The sequence below is a fragment of the Amia ocellicauda genome, chromosome 4 (genome assembly GCF_036373705.1).
Source record: "Amia ocellicauda isolate fAmiCal2 chromosome 4, fAmiCal2.hap1, whole genome shotgun sequence".
Taxonomy (NCBI): Eukaryota; Metazoa; Chordata; class Actinopteri; order Amiiformes; family Amiidae; genus Amia; species Amia ocellicauda.
The window spans coordinates 18027641-18051995 of NC_089853.1; the positions used below are offsets into that span (position 1 = coordinate 18027641).

The 24355-nt window shown below is 41.4% G+C and overlaps 1 protein-coding gene across 1 annotated transcript in view; it reads right to left on the bottom strand.

Annotated features, from left to right (window-relative positions):
• Window positions 1-216: 216 nt before the first annotated feature.
• Window positions 217-24355, bottom strand: part of adamts7 (a disintegrin-like and metallopeptidase (reprolysin type) with thrombospondin type 1 motif, 7) — a 56949-nt gene continuing 32810 nt past the window's right edge. Inside the window, exons 16-24 of the mRNA XM_066701175.1 lie at window positions 22752-22893; window positions 15951-16077; window positions 15427-15640; window positions 12448-14403; window positions 12016-12168; window positions 11618-11791; window positions 11297-11443; window positions 8867-9026; window positions 217-2114 (exon numbers count right to left, since the gene is read on the bottom strand). Coding sequence (XP_066557272.1) covers window positions 1966-2114; window positions 8867-9026; window positions 11297-11443; window positions 11618-11791; window positions 12016-12168; window positions 12448-14403; window positions 15427-15640; window positions 15951-16077; window positions 22752-22893 — 3222 coding nt within the window. The 3' untranslated portion in view covers window positions 217-1965. The remainder of the gene's footprint in view (window positions 2115-8866; window positions 9027-11296; window positions 11444-11617; window positions 11792-12015; window positions 12169-12447; window positions 14404-15426; window positions 15641-15950; window positions 16078-22751; window positions 22894-24355) is intronic.

The following is a 24355-nucleotide window of genomic DNA, read 5'->3' on the forward strand; positions in this document are numbered from 1 at the left end:
GGCTTTGACTCAATATAAAATGGATACAGAGATATTTGGAACATGTCCACATCTGAGTGTGCACTGCTTTTAGTTTTTTCAGGTCACAGTTATTTATCTGCAACTACAAAAAGTAAACAAAAAATATTTACTATTTAATCAAATTATTAACTTTGAAAATGTAAGAAAATCCATCCACCTAGTTATTTTTTTATATGATTTAAAATATTTAACAGATGGCTTTGTTTTTGTGTTTAATTTGGAATTGTATAAATACAACATATTCATGACATGAATTAAACCCAAAACAAATTATTAATATAAAAAAACAGCAACACATTATCAAAATTAATACCAATTAAAAAAAAGAATAAGCACTCACAGATTATACATCTATTGAATCAAAATATTCAAAATCAGCTACAAAAGTTAATGTTTTAATGTGCCATTTGGAAGCTGTGGTTATCAGTTGAAATGGAAACAAAACAGAGTAAGCAGCTCCTACTCCACAATGACAGACAGGACACAAAACCAAAGAAAACGGCAAGAAAACTCACAAATGAATTATACATTTGAATAGGCATCCGTCTTTTCTTCCTTCAGTTTATTGCGTGGAATTGCTAACCAGGCTTTGGTGTTAAAAGCACTTTAATACTGAACACTTGATTTGAAGCTATTAAGACAATTATTAAGAGGTCCACCTTGTTCTTTCATTTAACATCTGAAGGCCAGTTTTGAATATTCAGATTTTACAAATATTTTACTCCAAATTGAACTGAAGACTTATGTGTAAACTCTTTAAGTACACCTAAGAAAAAACTATTGTGTTTTTAAGTTATGTTGCATGCACTATACTGTATAATATAATAAAATTTATACAATCTAATTCAATGTTAAATCTGAGATTTAGTTTTATTGCAAAACTTTTTATTGGAAAAAGTGGTTTCATGAGTTTCTAAATCTATGCAGTGCCTTTAGTTCTTTAGTCTGTTTTCATTTTTAGAATCAACATGTTTAAAATTGTTAAGTTTTGCAACAGCAGTCCAGAGTACATAAAGCACCAGTGAAGTTAATATATTTACATTTGCCTGCAATGAAAATGTGTTAATGTGAATTGCAGTTAGCACCCTTTGTGTACATTGGAATGACTGGGTAACTCAGTAACTGTGACTGAGCTCTGAGTGTGGATAACAGTCATTGACAATCACTCTGAAAAGCACAGCATGAACTGTATTCATATCCATTTCCACCATCACAGACTTTTCAACTACTGCTACTACCAGCCCCAACCATGATCTGACGGTGTAAAAGTGGTTTCAAAATGTATTATTAAATGCACCAATCCTCCAAACACTCAACCCCATAGGCAAAAAAATTATAATAATAAAAAATGGGTTTCCACAGACAGAAGAGTAATTTAACTCTCTGCACAGTCCATTTGAAATAGTATAAAAGTTTAGGAATAAATGAAAACAACAATGATGAAAAAAAACAGTTCAAGTAACAAGAAAGGTACTGGCCCGCCAACACCCACAGGAAGCCAATAGAGCCAGGCTGTCCATAGCACCAGTCACAGATCGCAGCACCATCTTTTAAAAGTTTCAAGTTGTTGGTTTGGTCTTGCCATCTGAGAGAGATCACTGTGTGAGTCTAAAAAGAAAGAAGAGCAACAGGAACACACACACAGCTGGTTAACAACAGTCAGGGATAAAAACACAACAACAAACCATCCCTGGTGCTTTCACAACACCTCTGAAGTCTGAGACAGTTCAGGACAGCGCAGGGCACGGGATCACAAACCGCCAGATCCCACTGACATCAAAGGTGGCTGATTGCATTCTCCTTCTCCGTGTTACTCTTGTTCCCTTGCAGTTTGATAAAGCAGCCAGATATTTGGCGAGGGTTTGGTTGTGGATGGTTTTTTTGGACAGCATGTGTGTGCTCCCAACATTGCAGACATTCCAGTCTGTCTGTCCGTGCTGGGCCTCAGCGGCGCGTAATGCGCTCATTGCCACGGGAGCGGGCACTGCAGGTCTGGCAACACTGTGCCCGTACGGTCGCCAGGGAACAGCGCCCCAGCAGCTGCAGTGTCTGGCAAAACCGGAACGTCAGGTGGTCCCGTGGGCACGGCTGGCCTGGACAAGGTAGGGAGACAAACAAGGATTAACCACACACAGCTACCTTAGGAAAGCAAGAAGTGCAAACCATTTAGTCTTGGCAGTGCAGTGACAGTGCAGTGATTTTCTTGTGTTGCAACCTGAAATTGTGATGCATTTAAATGGGTTTTTTCTCCTTTGATTTATACAACCTGGACAGCAATTTTCATGTCTTGTCACAGATTCTCAATCAGATTCAAGTCCGGGCTTTGACTGGGCCACTCTTGGACATTCACTCTCTTGTTTTTAAGCTTATTTAGGAGTGTCATAGCACGGGGGTGACTACTTATCAAATGAAGACATTTCAGGTTTTTATTTTTAATTGATTTGTTTTTTCACCCCGCCATGTATTCCAGCATTGAAACCGTGGCGTTGGTTGTGTTAATCAAAGCGGGAAAAAATCCAGTTTAAATGCATCCCAGTTTCAGGTTGTAACACTACAAAATTTGAAAAAGTCCAAGGGGGGTGAATACTTTGTATTAGCCACTGTTTATCTGTGCTCAAAAGAAAAAAAAAATCACGTAATCTTTAGTGGTCTGTACAAGTGCTCTGTGATTAGATTTACTGTAGAAAGTAACCGCCATTTTCATATTTCATCAGAAGTTAAGTATCAGACATCTTACTTAACAAAATAAATCGCTAGTGTTTCACCTGCACACAGCCTTCACAGAGACTGCAATAAACGGTCTGCTGAACCAGTGAACAGAAACACTGAACTTATTGGTGACTGAAGAGCTGAGATATATACATTTTGCATTTTCAAAATGAGAGTGAATGCAGGCTAAAGCGAACTGCTGTGAGGCTAAAACATGGCTATTAGATATTCTCAAAAAATTCACACAATAAATAAATGTCTTCTCCCTTTTATAATTCTTTGGCAACTGGGCATCCAATTATTTCAATGCCTTGCTGGGTAATAGTTTAATATCCTCATTATTGAGTGTGTGGGGGGGGCAACAACTCTTAACTGTTCCTGTGTTGTTCCTATCATTATCACTGCAATACTGAAACCCCACTGCTCTGAGAAGCACAGCTGGCAGCATTGGGCAGGAAGAGCTTCACAAGGCTTGCAAAGTAAGCCCACGTCTTCCTGCAGGAAGCTAGCTCTGTGTGCTGCCAGAATCCTCACAGGAAGCGTGGAGGCTGCTCTGATGGATTTTCCTGATTGGCAGTGGTTACAGCGGGTCAGCCACACTAGACCTTCCCCAAAGCAAAGCTCCTTCACATCCCATATGGTCGAGTGTTTTCCCAGAGCCAGTCTCAGCCCCGGAGCAGCACACCTACTTGTCTTTAGGATACATTTTCAAGTTTCAGTCTGCAGTGGTCTGCCATCAATGCTTTCTTTTCGAGTCCACAGCTGGAATTGCTATCTCTATACAAGGCTTACTGCTTGTCCTATGACAGTTCTATATTCCATTTGCAGAAGATAAATTAAACATATTTTCACTTAAAAAACATAATAATAATAAGGATGCTTGATTTCAAGTGCCCTTTAAAGCAGACAAAGCATCAGGAATTGAGCAGTACTCAGCAGGTTTGGTTCCTGTGAGCTAGATGTCATTGTTTTGGACTCTGAGATTGAAACTCAGTGACATTTCTGAGAATGTATATTTTTTATGCATTCAGTCTTAAAGCTTGGACTCTCTGGACACCTGCAGCACTGAACAGTAACCCCTAGGCCTGGACTGCCCGGTGCCCGGTGTCAGATCAGCGGACTGTTTGGGTCAGCATTGATATTGGGCCACTATTGTCATTGAATGCCAGGGCCGCTTCAAAGTCCCGTTCCCACCCTGGTAACCCCTGACTGAATTGTATCACTAGCATCTGAAACCTGTCACGTACTGTTCAATCCCAAACTGTGCAGTGAGAGCTCCCTTAAAAAAACAGAAGCAGGTGGCCTTATTTTGCTGACAGGAAACTGCTGACAGTCCTGCCCCAGCCAGCTCTCTCTGCTATCAACACATAGATATCAGTAACCCAGTCAGTAAGGAGACAGACACTGGGGGAGATAGCAATCCTTTCCCTTTCTGCTGTCAGACAGGAGACCTGATGTACACACCAGTACAGTTACACATCAGCAGAACAGAAAGAAAAGGGAGCAGAAATATCCCTAAAAGTTATAAAATCACACTAGGCAAAGTATATCTGGATATATGAATACATGATTTCGGGTCAGAATTTTCTGCTTTCATTTGCATTCATAATAGTCATAATTAATTTGGAGCAAGCAGACATCTTATCAGCCTAACTTGTCAGTCACAGCAGCAGTCAGATGTGGCAGATGGTATTAAGGAAATTATGTATTCCTTTGTACAATATTAATCATGTAAAATTGAATTGTTTGAGACAGAAGATCAGATTATTTCAGTCTCCTATATATTATACCTGTTGCATGCATCAGATATCATTTGACTATTGGATTTGTCTGACCTGATGAGTACGAAGTTTTCCAGATATGACTGGACAAATGGACAAAAGGACTTATGAGATTTTAAAAGATATTTTTTTCAGATCTGTGAAGAGATAGGAATCGGATAGTTAACGTGCTTTACACACAGTTCTACAATTCTAGTTCTGCTGGCACCTCAGGGTTAGCATCACCTGTTCATGTGTTCATCACCCAAGGACCAGCACAGCAAAATACATCAAGATTTCCTCTTTTCTAATGCAAATGCCTGTTCCTCTGAAGATTGAATGACTCTGTGCTTAAATAGTGCACCTGATCTGAGAGCCCGAAAGCCAGCACATGCTAAAATCCAATATGAAGGAACAATGTCTGGTAATCTTGATAATGAATCCTTGTTGTTCCTTTATCGCTTGCCCCCTGCTCTGCTGTTCTTCTGTGTTTCCTGGATGACAAGATATTTATTAATTTGCATATTTCTTCCTGAGAGAAATAACAAAGGCACTCGGAGGGCTCATCTCAGAGAGGAGAGTACCCTGCAGGCACACACGTGGGCCACAGCCAGCGAGACAAGAGGGCCTGGGCATTATCTCATCTCAGAGAGAAATTGCAGACACATTTTCTCTTGTTAAAGTAAAGTGCAGAATGTCATCCACTGATAATCCACACTGTTGTTATAGACTTGTAAGTAAGAATATTATTATTGTTTTATTTCTATGCAGAAAAATTAATATCTGATTCTGGCTCTGGTGATCATTGACGACTCAAATCTGTCAACAGATTTAACTGACAGGCAAACAAACTCTACCAGAGCAAAATAGAGCAGACATTCCTCTTCTCAGGCTGTTAAATTAGTGTAGTAAAGGAGGAAAACGCTATACAGCTGGTCATTGCCATGTTCACTGCCTCATTAGAGTCTGAGTTATTGCAGCTACAGCCTTGCTGTTATAAAATGCTACTTATCATCATGACAATTCAGCCTCGATTAAGCTGGGTTCTGTTGGTCAAGAGAAGCAAAATTTTCACTTAAATGCCAATATGTCAGTCTCTCTTATGTTGAAAGGTATTTTCAAGAAGACATGTCAGAGACTGAGTTCTGGATGCAATGTTATCCCATTTGACAGCTTACTGCTGCTCGGCTGGCTTTACTCACGGACTGAAATTGAGAGTAAAGAACTTGACACTTCCAGTGGTCCGGACACACGCTGATCTCTGTGGTATTGCCTGAAACACGGTAACAGGGCTATTTTGGGATGCTGTTAGGATTGGAGATGAACCTCAATGAACATGCAGACAAGACTCTGAAGTAAAATGAAATAAAATATCTCTTTAAGGTTTAAGAAATAGACTAATAGACTCCTGTGTATTACGAGCAGAGTTATTATAGTCTTTACACAGGTGTTTTCTGTCTTCCATCCCCCAGGCCTAATCTGTCCTAAACTACGTTCTGTGCTCCGTCTCAGTGAACATCTCCCATTAATACAGGTAACTATTCACATATTTAGCTTAATTTAACCCAACCGCAGTATAACACTGACTTTGCATCTGTCTGAACAGGCTCCTATTGTAGCCTCAGCATTATAAACTACTGGGTCATTCATAAGCTTTTGAGTGCCTATACCATAATATTTTGCTCTAAAAACAACATGCATCAAGGAGCAGATCCAAACCACTTAATTATTTTTAATTGAGGAGAAGTTGCCTACAGTAAAATACTGATTCACTACCTTATTAATGGCCATTCTCAGCTTCTTAAACCTATGAGGCTAATGGTCAAAAGCTGCACTAGTTTCAATTAGTTGTTTAAAATATGTTGTACTTTTTTTCTTCTTCCCCCGAATAGCCTTTGAAACACTCTCATGCAGCCAGTGTCCCGAAACTAGGTCAAATATCTGGACAGGACTTTGGGCAGCGAAAAACAAAGCCAGCCCATTTTCAGTTCAGCTTTTGTGTCAAATGGGGAGGCTTGGAACAGTTCACTGGCTTTCTGGCTTTCTATTTTAGTTTTTGTTTTTTTCATTGCATTTCACGCCATTCTTGTTTCTGTTTCTTAACAATGATCCTGTTATAGCAAGACTGTTGCAGTTCAAAAAACAGAGCATTCCCCCCTGAATAGTGGTGGCACCACAAAGAGCACCATCCATAGCCTAGCCTGGTGCTGCTAGCTGGCCAGAGACTCCATTCCAAGAGCCAAGTCTGGAACCCTGACACATCATCATGGCTGTGTCCTTTGATTCAAAGCGGTGCTACTTAAAGTGGCCATGGAGTGTTTTTGTATATCCAACATGTATAATATTAATGGCTGGATGATTAAACTCTTAAATCCCTGCCCAAGGCTGTGAGCCAAAAGCAGTGCCATTCCCACACAATAATCTTTTCCATTTCCTTAGTATCTCTGCGCCGTCAGGCTCTAGTGCTTACAGGCCGCCTCCCCCAGCTAGCACGGACCAGGCTGGCGTTTTGCTCTCTGCTCCATTGTGTGCCTTCACCCTCTGGCGCTCCGTGGCTGTGATTTACACAGTCTCTTCTTTAGGAAGGATTCCAAGGATGGTGGTTAAGAGACATTAACGGCAGCTTGGCTCTACCCCAGTCAAAACAGGCTCTCACCTCACTGTAACCCCCACACCCTTCTTTTTGTAAGAAGACAAAGACTCTTCTTTGGGTAGAGATTTCTAAGGAATGCTACAGAGGCTTAAGCCTCTCAAATTATTTATATGGGCCCTCCCTTTTAAATAAGAGGTGTTGCGTTGCACCTCAAAATCTCAAGTATTGCTGATGTGTTTACACAAGTAGTCCCCCTCCCCCTGTCCCCCCTGAATATTATCCTCCTTCCTCTATTTAAAACTACAGCTCCACTCAATCTGTGTTGAGCTCTGCTTTCTGTTAAGTTCTTATCCTTACTGAATTAATTAAAATCTCAATGTGAACGGCAATTAAAATAAGTATTTCCTGCCGAAAAGAAGCCCTCAGGAATTCAACAAGATTATGAAACACAGAGACAGTGACTTATCTATTTCAATATGATGCTTTCTCTTAAATTTAAAAGTGAATTAATGAAAGGGAGTCTAACACTCACATGGAAAAAGCATGAGAAAAAGAGGAGAGAGAGAGAGAGAGGGGTCATTGGGAAGTGAAGGTGAGAAAGGGAGGGGAATGACAAATAGACGACTTTAAATAGACACACATTCTCAATTAATTTCCTCTGTGAGAATGAAAGACAACTCAAAATCTTCACTTTGCAAGCTCTGGTACATACAGTAAGCTAAACAGTCTAAAATACTTTCACTTCAGGTTCCTGCGTGAACAATTCTACATTGCACTAACCACAAAGCAATGTTAATTAATAAGCACTGACTGAGGAGCAGTTTGACTGTAAAGCCAAAAATAGTCCTAATACTTATAATACAGCACATCAAATATATAATATTTTTTATCTGGTAAAATCATTCAGACCTTCCACATCATTATAATCAAGCACATGGAAAACATCCTATTCCTAATCAGAGCATAATTAGCCCACAAAGATTTATTTTTTTAAAACATTTCCTGTTCAAAGCCATATTGCGAATGATGATTATGTGACAGAATTTCACCTCTAACCATTTGGATGGTAAAAGTTTACTAGTGATCTAAGAAACAGGATTTAATTAAGGAAGTCCATAAATCCCACAAGTTATGTTTTGAAATGACAGGAAACAGGGTGCATATGAAAGTAATCCGGTAACCACAATATTAATTTATACACTTAAAAATACTAATCTACAAAATAAAGTATTAAAATCTTATATTTGTTAATCTGAATATTTGTAAGCAATAAAACAATTATGGATATAAAACTATGAGCATTATACAAATATTTAAAAAGGGTATGTACCATATTAAAGTAAATTAAGTCCAATGTTGACATTAATTGTGCAAATTATGCTAAGCGGTTTGGGAATACATTCTGTGTTAAAGAGTTTTGCAGTGAAAATTAAGTAGTTCTGCACAGCATGGAGCTAGCCATCGAATCATAATATGCTAATTATCTGAATTCCGCAAACGTAAGTGCATTATTTTCAGATTCTATGAGATATGAAAACCCTAACACAGTATTTAACATTACACCACATACTGCACAATCCAAACAGAGTTGAATGCTACTATTAAACACATGATCTTTGTGCTTTGTGAGTGAATATAAAATATGTTTTAGATAATGACTGTTTTAAAACAGAGGGAAATGTGAATTCCCAAAAGGTAATACAGAAAGCTGTCGGCCCTGGCTGCAGCAGACAGTGTTAGATGGCGCGGGGGTGGGCGAGTGCAGGAGAGGTGGAGAACTCACTGGGCCGGATGCTGTCGCAGTCCTGCGTGTTGCACTTGTGTGTGCTCTCGGGCCACGACTCGTGCTCACACTGTGCCCGGTCCTCCTCCTCCCGCTCCGTCTTGGTGTTGACACACTTCACCAGCCGGCGCTGCAGTCCCCCCCCACAGGACGCCGAGCACTGTCAGAACAGAACACCGCATGCTGCGTCACGCCTGCACTGGACACACTGCCCACCCCCGACACTTTACACAGCAAACACATTAATTACAATACTAAAAAAAAAACTTGGATGGGTAGGGGGAACAGTAAATACAGATGAAAGTAAATTGACACGTCTCATCTTGATATATGTACATATAGATAAATCATCCTTCCTTTTCAAAAGAGATGTAACAAAAAATGTCAATCCTGACTTTTACCACAGAGCTGCTAGTGTGTTGCTGTGCCATGCCGAGGCCCGCGGGCAGCGCTCATGTGGGAATGAAACCAGAGCGGGATCAAAGGCCTCCCACCTGCAGGCTTGACAGGGGGTGGACACACCGTGCCCTCAATGAGTCAAATAATAGTGTCTGATTCCCTCCCGCAGGAGAGGGGATTAGTTTCTCTTTGTGTTTTTCAGTTTCACTTATATTTTCATCTTTATGAATGATACCCAGACTGAAATTTCATTTCTTGCCTTAAAATAACATTTTAATTGCTACACAGATGTAGGAGGGAGATTATTTCTATGAATGTATTTTATTAAATCCATTCCATGGCCTATTGTACAGTGAGGGAACAAAGTATTTGATCCCCTGCTGATTTTGTACGTTTGCCCACTGACAAAGAAATGATCAGTCTATAATTTTAATGGTAGGTGTATTTTAACAGTGAGAGACAGAATAACAACAAAAAAATCCAGAAAAACGCATTTCAAAAAAGTTATAAATTGATTTGCATGTTAATGAGGGAAATAAGTATTTGATCCCCTATCAATCAGCAAGATTTCTGGCTCCCAGGTGTCTTTTATACAGGTAACGAGCTGAGATAAGGCCACTCTCTTAAAGGGACTGCTCCTAATCTCAGCTCGTTACCTGTATAAAAGACACCTGTCCACAGAAGCAATCAATCAATCAGATTCCAAACTCTCCACCATGGCCAAGACCAAAGAGCTGTCCAAGGATGTCAGGGACAAGATTGTAGACCTACACAAGGCTGGAATGGGCTACAAGACCATCGCCAAGCAGCTTGGTAAGAAGGTGACAACAGTTGGTGCGATTATTCGCAAATGGAAGAAACACAAAATAACTGTCAGTCTCCCTCGGTCTGGGGCTCCATGCAAGATCTCACCTCGTGGAGTTTCAATGATCATGAGAACGGTGAGGAATCAGCCCAGAACTACACGGGAGGATCTTGTTAATGATCTCAAGGCAGCTGGGACCATAGTCACCAAGAAAACAATTGGTAACACACTACGCCGTGAAGGACTGAAATCCTGCAGCGCCCGCAAGGTCCCCCTGCTCAAGAAAGCACATGTACAGGCCCGTCTGAAGTTTGCCAACATCTGAATGATTCAGAGGAGAACTGGGTGAAAGTGTTGTGGTTAGATGAGACCAAAATCGAGCTCTTTGGCATCAACTCAACTCGCCGTGTTTGGAGGAGGAGGAATGACCCCAAGAACACCATCCCCACCGTCAAACATGGAGGTGGAAACATTATGCTTTGGGGGTGTTTTTCTGCTAAGGGGACAGGACAACTGCACCGCATCAAAGGGACGATGGACGGGGCCATGTACCGTCAAATCTTGGGTGAGAACCTCCTTCCCTCAGCCAGGGCATTGAAAATGGGTCGTGGATGGGTATTCCAGCATGACAATGACCCAAAACACACAGCCAAGGCAACAAAGGAGTGGCTCAAGAAGAAGCACATTAAGGTCCTGGAGTAGCCTAGCCAGTCTCCAGACCTTAATCCCATAGAAAATCTGTGGAGGGAGCTGAAGGTTCGAGTTGCCAAACGTCAGCCTCAAAACCTTAATGGTTTGGAGAGGATCTGCAAAGAGGAGTGGGACAAAATCCCTCCTGAGATGTGTGCAAACCTGTGTGATGTGTCTGACCTCTTTGATTGCCAAAAAGGGTTTTGCCACCAAGTACTAAGTCGAAGGGGTCAAATACTTATTTCACTCATTAACATGCAAATCAATTTATAACTTTTTTGAAATGCGTTTTTCTGGATTTTTTTGTTGTTATTCTGTCTCTCACTGTTAAAATTATTGACTGATCATTTCTTGGTCAGTGGGCAAACGTACAAAATCAGCAAGGGATCAAATACTTTTTTCCCCCACTGTGTCTGTTGTTTTCTTTTTAGTTGTCACATTTTGGCAGACAGTGTACGCATGGAGGTCACTGTCTAACATCTAACTAATTAACTAGTTCTTTTTTTTCCTCCCACAAACATCCATCCTGTTCTCACCTGGCCCCAAGAGCCCAGGACCCACTTGGTGCAGGGATGAGTGTTGCAGCTCTGGATGGCATGAGGTTGGATGGCCTCGTCACATTTGTCGGTTTCAGGGCAGGTGACCAAACGCACCTGGTCTCCTCCGCCACACTGCTGGGAACACTGGAGGGAACAGGAGCAGATCAGCCTCCCAGGACACAGTCTCCACACATGGCACAAACAATTCTATTGCAGGAAGCTACTTGATCTCTGGGGGTTGTGGCTGCTGGGGGCTTGTCTTATGTATCTTTAAACGCAGCCTTCAGCCCATGGCCCTGCCAAGGAGGATGTGCTCACCTCACCCCAGGACATAGTGTACCAGTCCAAGCAGACTTGGGAGTTACAGTTGGTGAGCACAGGCGGCTTGTGGGAGACTGCACGACAGTGGAACGGCCGCAGGGGTCGGCGGTCGCGTGTGTCGAAGCACTGGATCTCGCGTAGCTTCACTCCTCCGCCACAGTTCCGCGAGCACTGGCACACACGGGCAGAACAGCAACTTCAGTTCACAGTCAGCAATTAGACACAGTGTGACACTGAACCAAGGTTATCCACAGGAGTTTAATCAGTTCTCTTGCTAAATATTCAATTAAGAACATAATTTGACACATTATTCCCTATACTCAAAGTAAGCCTCCAGTACATTCACTATAGCAACCTACCTGGCCTGGTAGTACGCTGTGTGTATAGCACCTTACCTTCCCCCATTCCCCCACTCTCCAGGCAGAGCAGGGTCTGAGGTAGCAGCGGCGAGCAGGGGGGGGCCTCTTGGTGATGTCGCAGTCCGTGTCCTGGCCGGTGCTACAGCTCACTGCTCTCCAGATGGCGCCCAGCCCACAGCTGGTGGAGCACTATAGTGACAAGGGCAGCCCTGCGTCACGTCAACCACTCTTAGCTCACGAATCTCATTCACCACAGTAAATGAAACAGCCTACTGTTGTGTTTGTGTATATACAGGTTTCCAGAATGTAACTTTTACATATGTCAGGGAATGTCTGTACACATACATACACACACACACACACACACACATACACTAAGGAGAAAGCACTATTTCATCATTATACTGATTTCCAAAACCATCAGAATCTATATTCCTTAGTTTTACCATATAAAAATCCGTAACTCACCACACTCCAGTTTCCTACGGCCCAGACACCAGAAATGCCAGAGGGGGGTGTAGGCATTTGCAGCAACTCTCTGGGTCCTGCAGGTGTTGTGGGTTTCTGAAGATGGGCAGGGAGGCTGGAGTTCCCATCCTCAGGAAGGTTTGTGACAAAGTGTTTTGTATTTTGGTGTCTTAACATGTCAGGAATTATAATTTCATTAGAATCAATCTCAGACCACCCAGCTCCGGGGGTGGGGGCTCTGGCTTCTCCCTGATCAAACTGTGCTGTCACAGCTGTATTTTCAGCAGCAAGTACACTCCCAGCAGGCTGAGAGGCAAGTGAGGTAGTTGGGACTTTAGCTGAAGTGGAGAAGATTCTGTCCTCTCCCAGCCTCCTGGAAGATGACACCTTACCCACCTCAGTAGAAGGGCTGCTGGGATGGCTGAAAGCTGGATGCTCTGAATAAGATGTAGTAGGAGGCGGTGCTTGGAAGAAAGAGGAAGTAACCACAGGTTCTGGATTTATGATTGGTGGTGTTATTATTTCATTTTTAAGATCTATTTCTGTTTTATAATACTGATCAGAGCTCTGCCCTTCAAAAACATTATTTAAACTAGGTCTCACTGTTGTCATCAGTTTATGAAAATAATATTGGCTTGGTGTTGTCTTCTGGGGCATCGCAGTAGTGAGTGGATTCTGCTGGGAGGAAACATCCTTCTTATTGGTTTCAGTGCCAAGCAGGTTATGACGAGGAAGAGAAGGATGAGACACTGGAGTTTCCTTGGAGCTCAATTCATCCTCCTCATTTTCTTCAACAGAAGAGGCATTGTCCTCCCTGGTCTCTACTGGAAATCTGTTTTTACTGTGTTTGTGGGGCCTAAAATCAAGATCACCTGCATCATCCCTTTCACCACCAATAAGAACTTGAGTACCTTCAGTAACTTCAGATGCTTCAGCTTCACTGGCCGCCATTGGGTCAGCTCTGTTATCCGAGTCATGATTGGTTCCATCATTTTCCCATCCTCTATTGTAAACCTCATCTGTAGGCCTTCCCAGACCTAAATCATGTGTGTTTTCCAGTTCTGGCTCCTCACCTTTTCCAGTCTCATGTGAGCTAATTGAAAATACTTCTTCAGCAGGATTTGTGGTGTGGTCTGTATCATGATTGTGAATCACAGTAGGCCTTTCAGATGGAAATCCTCCATTTGCATCCTGCCCATTCTCAAACACACTGGAGACGGCTCTGTCTACGCTTGGTATTGTAGGATTCACAACTGGCAGCAAGTGATTAACTGAAAGGAAAATCTCATCCTCTTCTCCTTCATTTTCAGACACATCTGGGTTGATTTCATCCACCTCCTCCTCATACAATACATTTCCATTTTGGTTCTCTCCGTGTCCTCCTGTAGAGTCTGCAGGTTGCTCAGCTTTGGTGGATTCTTTATCAGAGTTCTTTGTTATCCCCGAGTTGTGATCATGTTCTTCCACAAAACTGTTTGTTCCTACCTTCTCCTCTGCAGCAATCTCATTGTCCTCTTCCTTCTCAATGTCAAGGCCATAAGAAAGATCTTCATGGAAGTTGATGAAGTTGTAATCATAGTAGAAATCATCAACAAACACATTTGTCCCCAGGGAGTTATCATTAGTCTGTTCTATGCCATTGTGTACAGGAACACCTCCCTCAATAATGTTGTTCAGGCTGCCATAGTCCATAGCTGGACGTGCTTTGGTAACTCCTTGCCCAGGTTTAGTTCGGCGACTTCCATCAGGAATGGAATTGATTTCATTGAACAGCTCTTTGCTTGAAGACCCACTTCCAGACCAGTCAGTTCCGAAGACGTCCAGGACCTTCGGGCAGTTCTGCGTGTTGCAGGGAGTCTGCGAGGAAGGCTTTTTCCTGGAGCCGCAGTCAGCACCGGTGTTTCTGCTGCAGGTAACGTTGCGACTCTGCTCCCCCCCACCACAGGTTACAGAGCACTGCATGGCAACACAGGAGACACATAGTTAATTATGAAAACACAAACAAAAAGCAGGAGACAATATTTATACCCCAGGCATGCAAATATCATATTCACAGTGCTCATACCATGTAATACGGTAGTATGTTATTCTGTTTTCTTTAATTCAGATTGGACATGCAAATACACTGCTCAGAGTATTGCTGAGAAAATAGCTGAATGTTATCCTTTGGGCATAATACTTTCACCAGCAAGGAATGTATTCGATGTTTGTTAAGTACTAGTTACTGTGGTTCACTGAAGGACATGCAGTGAACTGGAATGTCCTTATTAAAATTCTGCGGCTGCTTCACCTGATTTTACTGATTCATCAGCCCATTCCTGGCTAAGGGCTATGTATTGACACCAAATTATATCCATACAATAACAGTCCATGCCCTTGGTTTTTCTGCTGGGCTTAAGTGAAAGTCACGCTTTAATTTATATTGTATTAAAGATATCATTTTTCTTCTAGGTCATGGGGTCAGTACATGCAGATATCCTGTCAGTTTCAATCCTCCCAGAGACCACCAACACATACATTTAAAAACACAGGCATGTTTTATATGGGCCGTGACTGTGGTGCTGATATATGTTGTGGCATTGTGCCTTATTGTGGGTCCATAGGCCTGAAGTCCTAAGGTTATCCTGGAAAACTACAGAATATGTTATACAGGATTGGATGTCATAATATGAATTGAAGACACTGCTGAAAGAAGGGGATATGGAAATTATGCATTATCTTGCTAGAAGGTGTTATTAGCTTGCTAACTCTTGTTAGAATCCAGAAGAACGCAATTCACTGACAAATGCTGTATTAACCTTAGAGTTGCTGGGGCCATAAGGGCTGAGGCCTGAACAATGATGAGGACAACAAGCAGGAGAAACAACAGAGCTCCAAAAGGTTATGAGGTATTCGGTACAAAATCATCCCTGTTGTTTTACTGTGGCATAACAGCCTGAGAATGTTTGCCAAACTAATCCTCCAGAGTGACCTCCTCACCTCGGACCAGTTGCCCACAATCCAGTCTGCAGGGCAGGGCTGCAGCGTGTTGCAGGAGGACAGCACCTCGGGCTTGGCCATGTGCTCACACTCTGTAGACGGCAGGGCCCTCTGTTCGTCCAGCCCCACGCTCTGGACACACAGCACAGTCCTCTTCATGAGCCCAGAGGCTCCACAGCTCACCGAGCACTTCTGCCACTCTCCCACCCACCATCTGCAAATGGAAAGAAAGAGAGGAAGTCCACCACACTCACTATAAGGACGAGAGTTTCCTCAGAAAAGAAAAATGGGGAAAGACGCTTCCTTAGTTTTCTCTAGTCTTCTCTAATTTCTCTACTGAAAGGAGGAATTTAAGGAATACTTCTGTCAGATCTCTGCATACCAAAGTTAAATCTGGTTATTTAAAGTGGCAAATAAGTCAATTAAAATGAGTTTACCCTTCTTCAATGGGTTTATTATCAGAGCCTCATGTTCTATACTATGGCTGTATGTCCTACGAGTTCAGGGTCAGGCTGCAGACTGACCTGGCGGGACACAGCTCCTCATTACAGCTCGCCTGCTTGTCATCGGGCCGTGTTGCCGGGTCACAGTAGATCTCCTCCACTATCCCAGCAGTCTCTTCAACACAGTGCACAATCTGTCGCTGGACACCTGGCGAGATCGAAGACACATACCAGACACAGACAAGCACACACATGCATACACAGAAGACACAGAGACACACAAAGGAATCCATCAGTTTGGTCTGTGTGACAATTACACTCAGAATGTGAACAACTGGGAAGCTAAGACGCACACCTGCGAGACCAGACAAACGTGTGAGGTGTGGAATGTTGTGATCACATGACCTTTCCTGCCATGTCAGAGGAAGCCCGAGGGAACACATATCATATGAAAGAAGAATGACCAACAAATCACTCCTGGAAACATAACCATAAGGATTTTTGATTTTTGTTTAGTAAAATAAGATGCCTTGAATTTGTAGACAGGGTTAGTAAAAAGTTAACTTTTTAATCATATAAAACAAATTTAACTAAGGTCCATTTTGCTTCGGTCTGAATTGTTGAGATATTGCACAGTGAATGCTGAGGTAGATGATGTTGATTGAGTCAGCCTCAAGACCAGGTGGGTCCTGATGGCAGCTGCTAGGAGAGATTAGGAGATTTATGTCATCTTGTGATCAGGGATATTCCCCCTCGTCTTTATGGTTTGTCATTTTGTCTGGACAAAGTGTCTTTCCCAAACTCCACAGGGCCATTGCACTGTGACACCCTTGCGAATTTTGATTTTATCGATTGCTAGCTGCTTTGGGAATACATACACAATGTGAACCAAACTAAGTCCATTTAGAAAACAAAGAGAGACACACTATAAAGTGCATGGGTGTCCACTAGGGTCAGAGGCAGATCGAGTAATTCCAGCCCTAGATAAAGACCTCAGTACTTCAGAGAGGCAGACTGTCTCAACTGGCACGCAATCCCAGCATCAGATATCACAGATGGCTTCTGTTTTCATCTGGAGCTCGGCCACAGGACAGCTCTCACTGGAGCACACGAACAGCACTGTTCTCCATATGAGAGTGCTGGCATTTTGTCTCCTGAACTGGAGTGCAGTTTCTCTGCAGAACTCTTTTCTATTCTTCATAAATGCCTTAGATCTTTTTCAGATGATAAGTAAGAAAACTGAATCCTTTCTTTCTGGCATGACACTGAAGATGATTTCCACATTTCAAATGCTGTAGCTGGAAAAAGCAGCGGTGACATCACCACGAAAGATGTCCAGAAAAAGACTACTGACTACTGCTGCAGCCAGACAAATGTTAAATCAATTAATTGCCTCCAGCAGCTCACCCATGCTCTTCAAAGTACTCTTAATTTGCAAGTTAACAACAGATTTTGACGTGCTTCTGTTATAAAATGTATTAATCCATATAGTGGTTGCTTTTACTGCACTATACTTTTACGCAAATACAAATATTGTGACGAATAACCAAGCTGTTTGTATCAGGTACACAAAGAATGACTTAAAAAATACTTTAACTATGTTTTTTTCAATTGTTCGTTTCACAATAACTCCAAATGAATATTTTTCTCCTTGAGAAAAATGCTAGTGGAGGTTTGGATTAACAATTCTTATTAATAACAGAGTACAAAAAGCCATTGTGTTTAGATGACATTCACTGAAGTAGTGGAAATGTATTACATATTTTCCATTATGACTTCCACACAAGATCTCACAGTCAAACTGTTTTGCAGCATTCTTATGAAAGGGCTATTTACTTTACAGCCACCTTACATAACACAATCTAACATATATAAATGCCATTGCTTACAGGCAGATGGTACACAAATGTACAAGCACACCACAGTTCCTGTGCTGTAGGTGGAATCTAATTAACCTCCTACAGTGAAATCTTGGGAATTCACAACTCCTAATCATTTCAAAAACAGCTTTTCTAAAAAAACATTTAACTCATGTTATTCACCAACCACAGCAGATATTGGGCACATTAATTCCAGGTCTCTTTGGAGTGAAACATTATTCAAATGTATTTGAATGTTGAATGATATGAATGATAATGTGTTTTATAGGAACATTTTGGCATGAAAAGTGAAAAACACTGGAGGCTAAAAAGAAATGAATGACTTGGTTTAAACAATCTCTGACCACACCTTTCTGAAGAATGATCACTGTAACACAAAGAGGCCAAAAGGCATTAAAACAGCATTAATGCTGCTAAAGGGGGATTCTACTACTTTTCTGCTCTCAGACCCAAGTCTTTGCAGTACTGTCCCACACTGTGGACTGCAGCCACGCCCAGTGAAAGGCATTTGAGTACTTCAGGTTAAGACTGACAGCTGTAAAAGCAGATCTAGGAAGGGGGAGTGTTGCAGGCTGTACATTAATACACATTCAGCAGAGAAAAGACTCTCATAGCCTTCTTAGGAAACCAGCTTTATATACTGGAAATGACTCAGCCCATGGCCATAACAGCTCTGCAGTTCACATGTTCTTAAACAGGAAAGACTGAATTATTTATCAATATTTGAGGACACATACACCAATAAAAAAAAACGGTCACTGCCCTGTTAGTTCACCCTCTGTGCTGCAGTTTCCACTTTTAGACGTTTAATCCCCTACCCCAATAAGCAGCACTGCTCTCAGGAGAGCAACAACAATACAAAAAGCTGAATAAATGTGGCTTAATCCTGTTTGTAAAAATCATAATTAATTTTAAAGGGAATAAAGATTCTGTTACCCATGCAATTGCAACAGTGTTATGCATGTAATTAACTCCCCTGCCTCACACTGATGCCAAGCCACACAGTAACAAAACCTTTATTGTATCACACACCAAAGGAGCCTAATTTGTAGTTCACCGAACTCCAGATTAATAGTACTTCATAGGTACTTGTTTCTGAGTGACAGCCATACTGCAGTTTAAACAAATTAAAATTCTGTGCCATCACCACTAAACTAATATTTAGTATGGCCATTATCTCTTTCCTGTGAATGTTGTCTTCTGCTTCTCTCTGCAAATGCAGACCCAGGCTACCCCTCTCCCCACCACCTCACTCCTAGCCTGGGCTTGGCAACATTTTCTCCCACTCCTCAGCTGACACTAAATGCTGTCCTGTAGAAACTCTTTTTAGAGGTACTCGGTAACTTTGATCACTCAACAAATCATAATAACTCAGCTGACAAAGGAGCCTCTTTTTTCTGCTCACAGTTTCTGAGCAAACTCACGGAGCTTTGAGATTTGAACGTCTCTGTGTAAATATTATGAATAAATAAAGATAAGTCAGCTTGATACTACCAATCTGTTGTCAAGAAGTAACACTGTTCCAGTATATCAGCAATGCATTTCCATTAATAGGCACAAAGGAGCAGAGTCTGATAGCCCTGCTACCCTGGTTTGTGCTGCAGAGATAAGCCAAAATACCATCTTTCGCCTTTACACTGACAGATACACGAACCATACTCCAGACAGCTGCAGTGGTCAGACAACACCACTAGCATGCTGCTCCATTTCTCTAATGTATTCATCCTTAAAACTTTGTTATACTGACACCTTAAATACATAACAGCTGAGTTTAGACAGGGACAAGCTGCACACATTAATTGGATGAGTTTTTCTGTCCAGTATTACTCTCTGTGTATGTGAGTGCTCAGCAGAGATTACTATAATATATACCAACCAAATTCTTACTGCCTTTGGCTATTTTATCTATGAATGGGAGCACTCCACTCAAATGTGTTTTTCAGCTAATGACAGTAATTGACAACAGTTGGCTACTTTCTTCTATCCCCTTTAGAGGGTAGTGTATGTTATTGTAGTGGGTGTGGATAACACATAAAAATAATATAATACGTATGTAATTATTCAGTACCAGCACAGCTGTATAACATTGCAGCCCAGTTTCCATAGCTCCTGTGCACCTAGATCATCCAGCCCTCATGACCCCTGACCCCACGTCCCAGCTGGGTCTGCTCCGCCAGCTGCAACAACAGCACGGATCTCTGTCCTTTCACCCTCACTTTTCACCTCAGAGGAAGGCTAATTGACACTACAAGTGGAAAACAATAGAACCCCCCCACCCCCCCAACCCCTGGTCTGCAACTTACTAGCAAAAGGGGGGCTCTAACACACTGTGTGAAACATCATATGGTTTATTGATGCATGTGTTATTTATATTTTCCTAGCAATAGAGGAGAGCCTTTCCAATTGTAAATAAAATACCATGAATATATAAAGATGAAGACACAAAACATACAAATAAATACGACTCTAATGCTATAATATTTCTGTTAAAGGAAGATATGCCCGGACACACAAAACAGTGATAAAGCTAATCAGTATCAGAATGGCAGAGCTGTCACACAGATGCCTTCTCTCCAGCAGCACCTTCAGTGAAGCAGCTGCCCAATCTGTTCATGCACAACACTGACCTTCTGTTTACAAATCACTGTTCAGCCAGGCTACTAAGGACAGACACCACTCTCTGTTCACAATCCCTGGCTTTCCAATCTAATTTTTTATATAAAATCCATCACCCCAAGCATCCACTGCAGTAAATAAGGAAAGATATCTCTCAGTGCAGACTTATCTTGTTATTCACTGCTCTGATTAAACAAATTGAATTAAACAGTCATGGCTAAACTGTCTAATGTCACTGGCTTTGATTTTTTAAATTGCATTTAATTTGGATAATTATTCATACATTCACATTTGATGTAATAGATCTAGGCTTTGAATTTCTATTTCATGAATTTCTTGTGTGACTGGACAGCAAAACGTAGTGAAAGTGTTATTGTTTTTCAAGCCCTGTATATGAGCATTATCCTACAGTGTCACTAGACACCTAATGTTTTATATCCTGACTTGCATGTGACCCACTAACTGCAGCATGTTATTGAAAGAACTGACCCCTTGTCTAGGACTCTTTCCATTGTGCCGTAGAAAAGTATGCAAGCCACTCCTCAGATTATTTTAAAGTAAGGTGCCTCAGTAACGTTGCTGAAGTCTTGCTCTGACAGACAAATACTGCATTCTGCAAAACTACTAGTTTCAAACTTCACATGCATGATTCTGCATGCTGACTTCAAATTGTATTGGGATCCTTAAAATGTATATTTTCTGTCTGGGTTATGACAGCTTAATGAGCAATTTAAAATAACTCTCTTTGTGTTAGTCTTAAATACTTTTTTAATAAAGGAGTCTTGCCTGAGAGTGAGAAAGTATTAAACCAAAAAAATATAAACCTATATATATATATATATATATATATATATATATATATATATATATATATATATATATATATATATATATATATACGAGGAACATGGCTTAGTTTTTATATTTTTGAGATATGTGAGAATTTGTTTAATTCCATGGCAAAATTGTGTCTTGCCCCACATTCTTTTGCACTGAGACATGTTACAAATTAATTAATGACAGATTGTAATGTTTTACCTAATACTTGCACCATAATTGCTAAAGTTGCTCATGTAATGAAAAAGCAAGCAGAAGAAAGTAGATTTCTTCATTTTAAATGTCTCAACATCCCCATGAAAAATTAGCCTTAACAGAAATTAAATATAGGACATGTAAAAGGGAGAAAGATATAAGGTAATGTTATTTTCATTTGGTATTTTTAGTAATTACAGCTCCCTCTGGCCCAGCAAATCATTACACTATCTATATTTCAGTGCAACACAGATTTTCCTAAAACAAAACTAGGATGTTTTATCATTAATTTAAATTTTTGAGCAGGAATAGCTCTGAGAAGCCCTTGGATACTAAATCAGCTCAACAGTACCACAGTGAAAGGATCAAAGAGCAAATGAAAAATATGACAAGAAATTGTTAGCAACACATTTTCACGGTTTCAGTGTGGAAGTGTGAAACATTTGATGATCAAACAGCACATGACTCTGAATCCGTTTAAACATGCCCACTGGTGGCTGCAGGTATTTTAACTGCTGGTCTCTCAAGCTCTATCTTCAGGAGTGAAACAAATACACTAAAAACTACAATGCATAGCGCTGGAAACCTATATGATCTCTATATGCATCTTTACATACACAGCACTGTCTGACCAAGACTCCCCAGACCACATCAGATCAATTTTACTCATTTACAAAAATATCTATATTATTATTATTATTATTATTATTATTATTATTATTATTATTATTATTATTATTAATAATAATAATAATAATAATAATAATAATAATAATAAAATCAATAATAATAACAGATATTTTTGTAAATGAGTAAAATTGATAATGTTATTATTATGAACACACAAGAAATGTAACAATTCTGGTTTAAGCTAAATATCTCAGGGGAGTTTATCTCCCTTCAAATGCTTTTTGTTGAGGATTTTATTTTTCAAATGCTCAAGAGTTACGGAAAAACTAAAATAAACAAAACAATATTTATATTATGAAAAACATTTTTGTTTGAATATTTGTTTTGTTTTATATCAAAATGTCTGCTGTGCCTCACTGACTCTGAGACCTGAGACCACAGTGCCTCACTGACTCTGAGATCACACTGCCTCACTGACTCTGAGACCTGAGACCACAGTGCCTCACTGACTCTGAGATCACACTGCCTCACTGACTCTGAGACCTGAGACCACAGTGCCTCACTGACTCTCACACCTGAGACCACACTGCCTCACTGACTCTGAGACCAAACTGGCTCACTCACTCTCACACCTGAGACCAAACTGCCTCTCTGGCTCTGAGATCTGAGACCACGCTGCCATACTGCCATGACTTCTCACAGCCGTGAGGGTGCACTGCCTTACCAGTCCCGCAGGTGGCACTGCACTCTGTCCAAGCGCCGTACTGCCACAGGAAGCCTGGGGGTGGCAGGTCAATGTCGCTGTGGGGCTCGCGCTGGATGGTGTACTCGTAGCGCACTCCTGGATTTTTCTCCTGGAACAGCAGCTGGAACACAGAGACCAACAACATCATCCAGAGAACCAAACAGACACACATAGACACACACAATACCATATATTTTTGATCGGCCTTCACTCATGTGCCCTGAAGGATGTGCTCTGCCATGACTCTATGTGTCCCTGAGGTTGGGATAACCCACCAGCCATTCCAATTTGTCAGGTTATCAACATTAAGCTTTTCAATTTTATTTAATCAGCTCTTCAACACAGTCCTCTCATTTTAGCTCCATAGCTCAATTAAATGGTTAGACTGGGGAACAGATGTCAATCAAACAGACTCAGACTTCAGAGAACCTGCTTCAAAAACAGACAACTGCAGCATCAACAGGAAGAGAGATATAAGAAGAAGAAGATAGGAAGAGGATGAGTGAGAAAAATTAAGAAATTAGAGGATTTAAAAAAAAGTGTTACAAATTCAGGATTTACAGTCAGCGGGGAAGTTTGTTTTGTTGTTGGATAAGAATAGTAGCTGTAATGAACTCCAGTCCTCTGCTGGTCTCTGCTGGGGTTATCTGCAAGGGAGGATCCTGGCCAAGCTGTCTCCTTGCTGGCTGGGATTTCTCGGGAGGATGTTTGTTCTCAGACGGGGGCTGTGCAATATCCCACAGAGAGGCAGGAGAGCCATGTGGGAACCATGTAGTGCAGAGCCAGACAACATTCACATCCTCTTGCGGACGCTGAGAGTAACAGGGGTTCAAAGCCACTGGGTTACACGCTTGACCATATTGTACGGCCAGGACAGAGCTCCCGGAGTTTTTCCACAGCCAGGTCATTCTCTCTGGGTGAGGGGCTGAAAGCTCGTTCAGCTGAAAGACAGGTGTCAAGCCGAGCTGCTAGGTTCAAGATAGCGTGCTGAGGAATGCTAAGGCCAGAGGGTCCCCTGGCTCCTGAGCATCAGGCCGCCCAACTGGGACACTGCAGTGCGTGGAATTGATCATCACACTGCTGAAGAGCAATTTTCAGGCTGTAGACACTGCAGCGCAAGAGCAGAGGAGCTTACTTTATAAAACAATTCATATAAAAGTCCCCCAGGAGATCTAGACTCTTATTTGGCGTGCTGTAGTTTACAACTGAAACATACAGAAATGTTTTAGTTAAAAACTTTAGTTTTCTTTGCCCCTCACTGGGATTATTTTTACATTCTTGCTTCCGTGTGACAGCTGTTGAATGGTCAGATTCTGTAGATTAGTTCCACCTGTAAAGAATTTGACAATTGTTTTTATGTTTTGTTTTGCATTTTCACTTAAACTAGTTCAGCCTTCTCAACCACAACCCCAAGCAAGTAACTGGAGTTATCTATCAAGTCGAGATTTCTACCCAAAGGAGGAGGGGCCTATATTGTTACCATGTGACCTCGGTGAACGCATTTTGTATAACAAAGCTGCCAATTGCCCACTGAAGTGTCAATCAAGCAGCCCTCCTTGCTTGTATAAAGACCCTCATATACA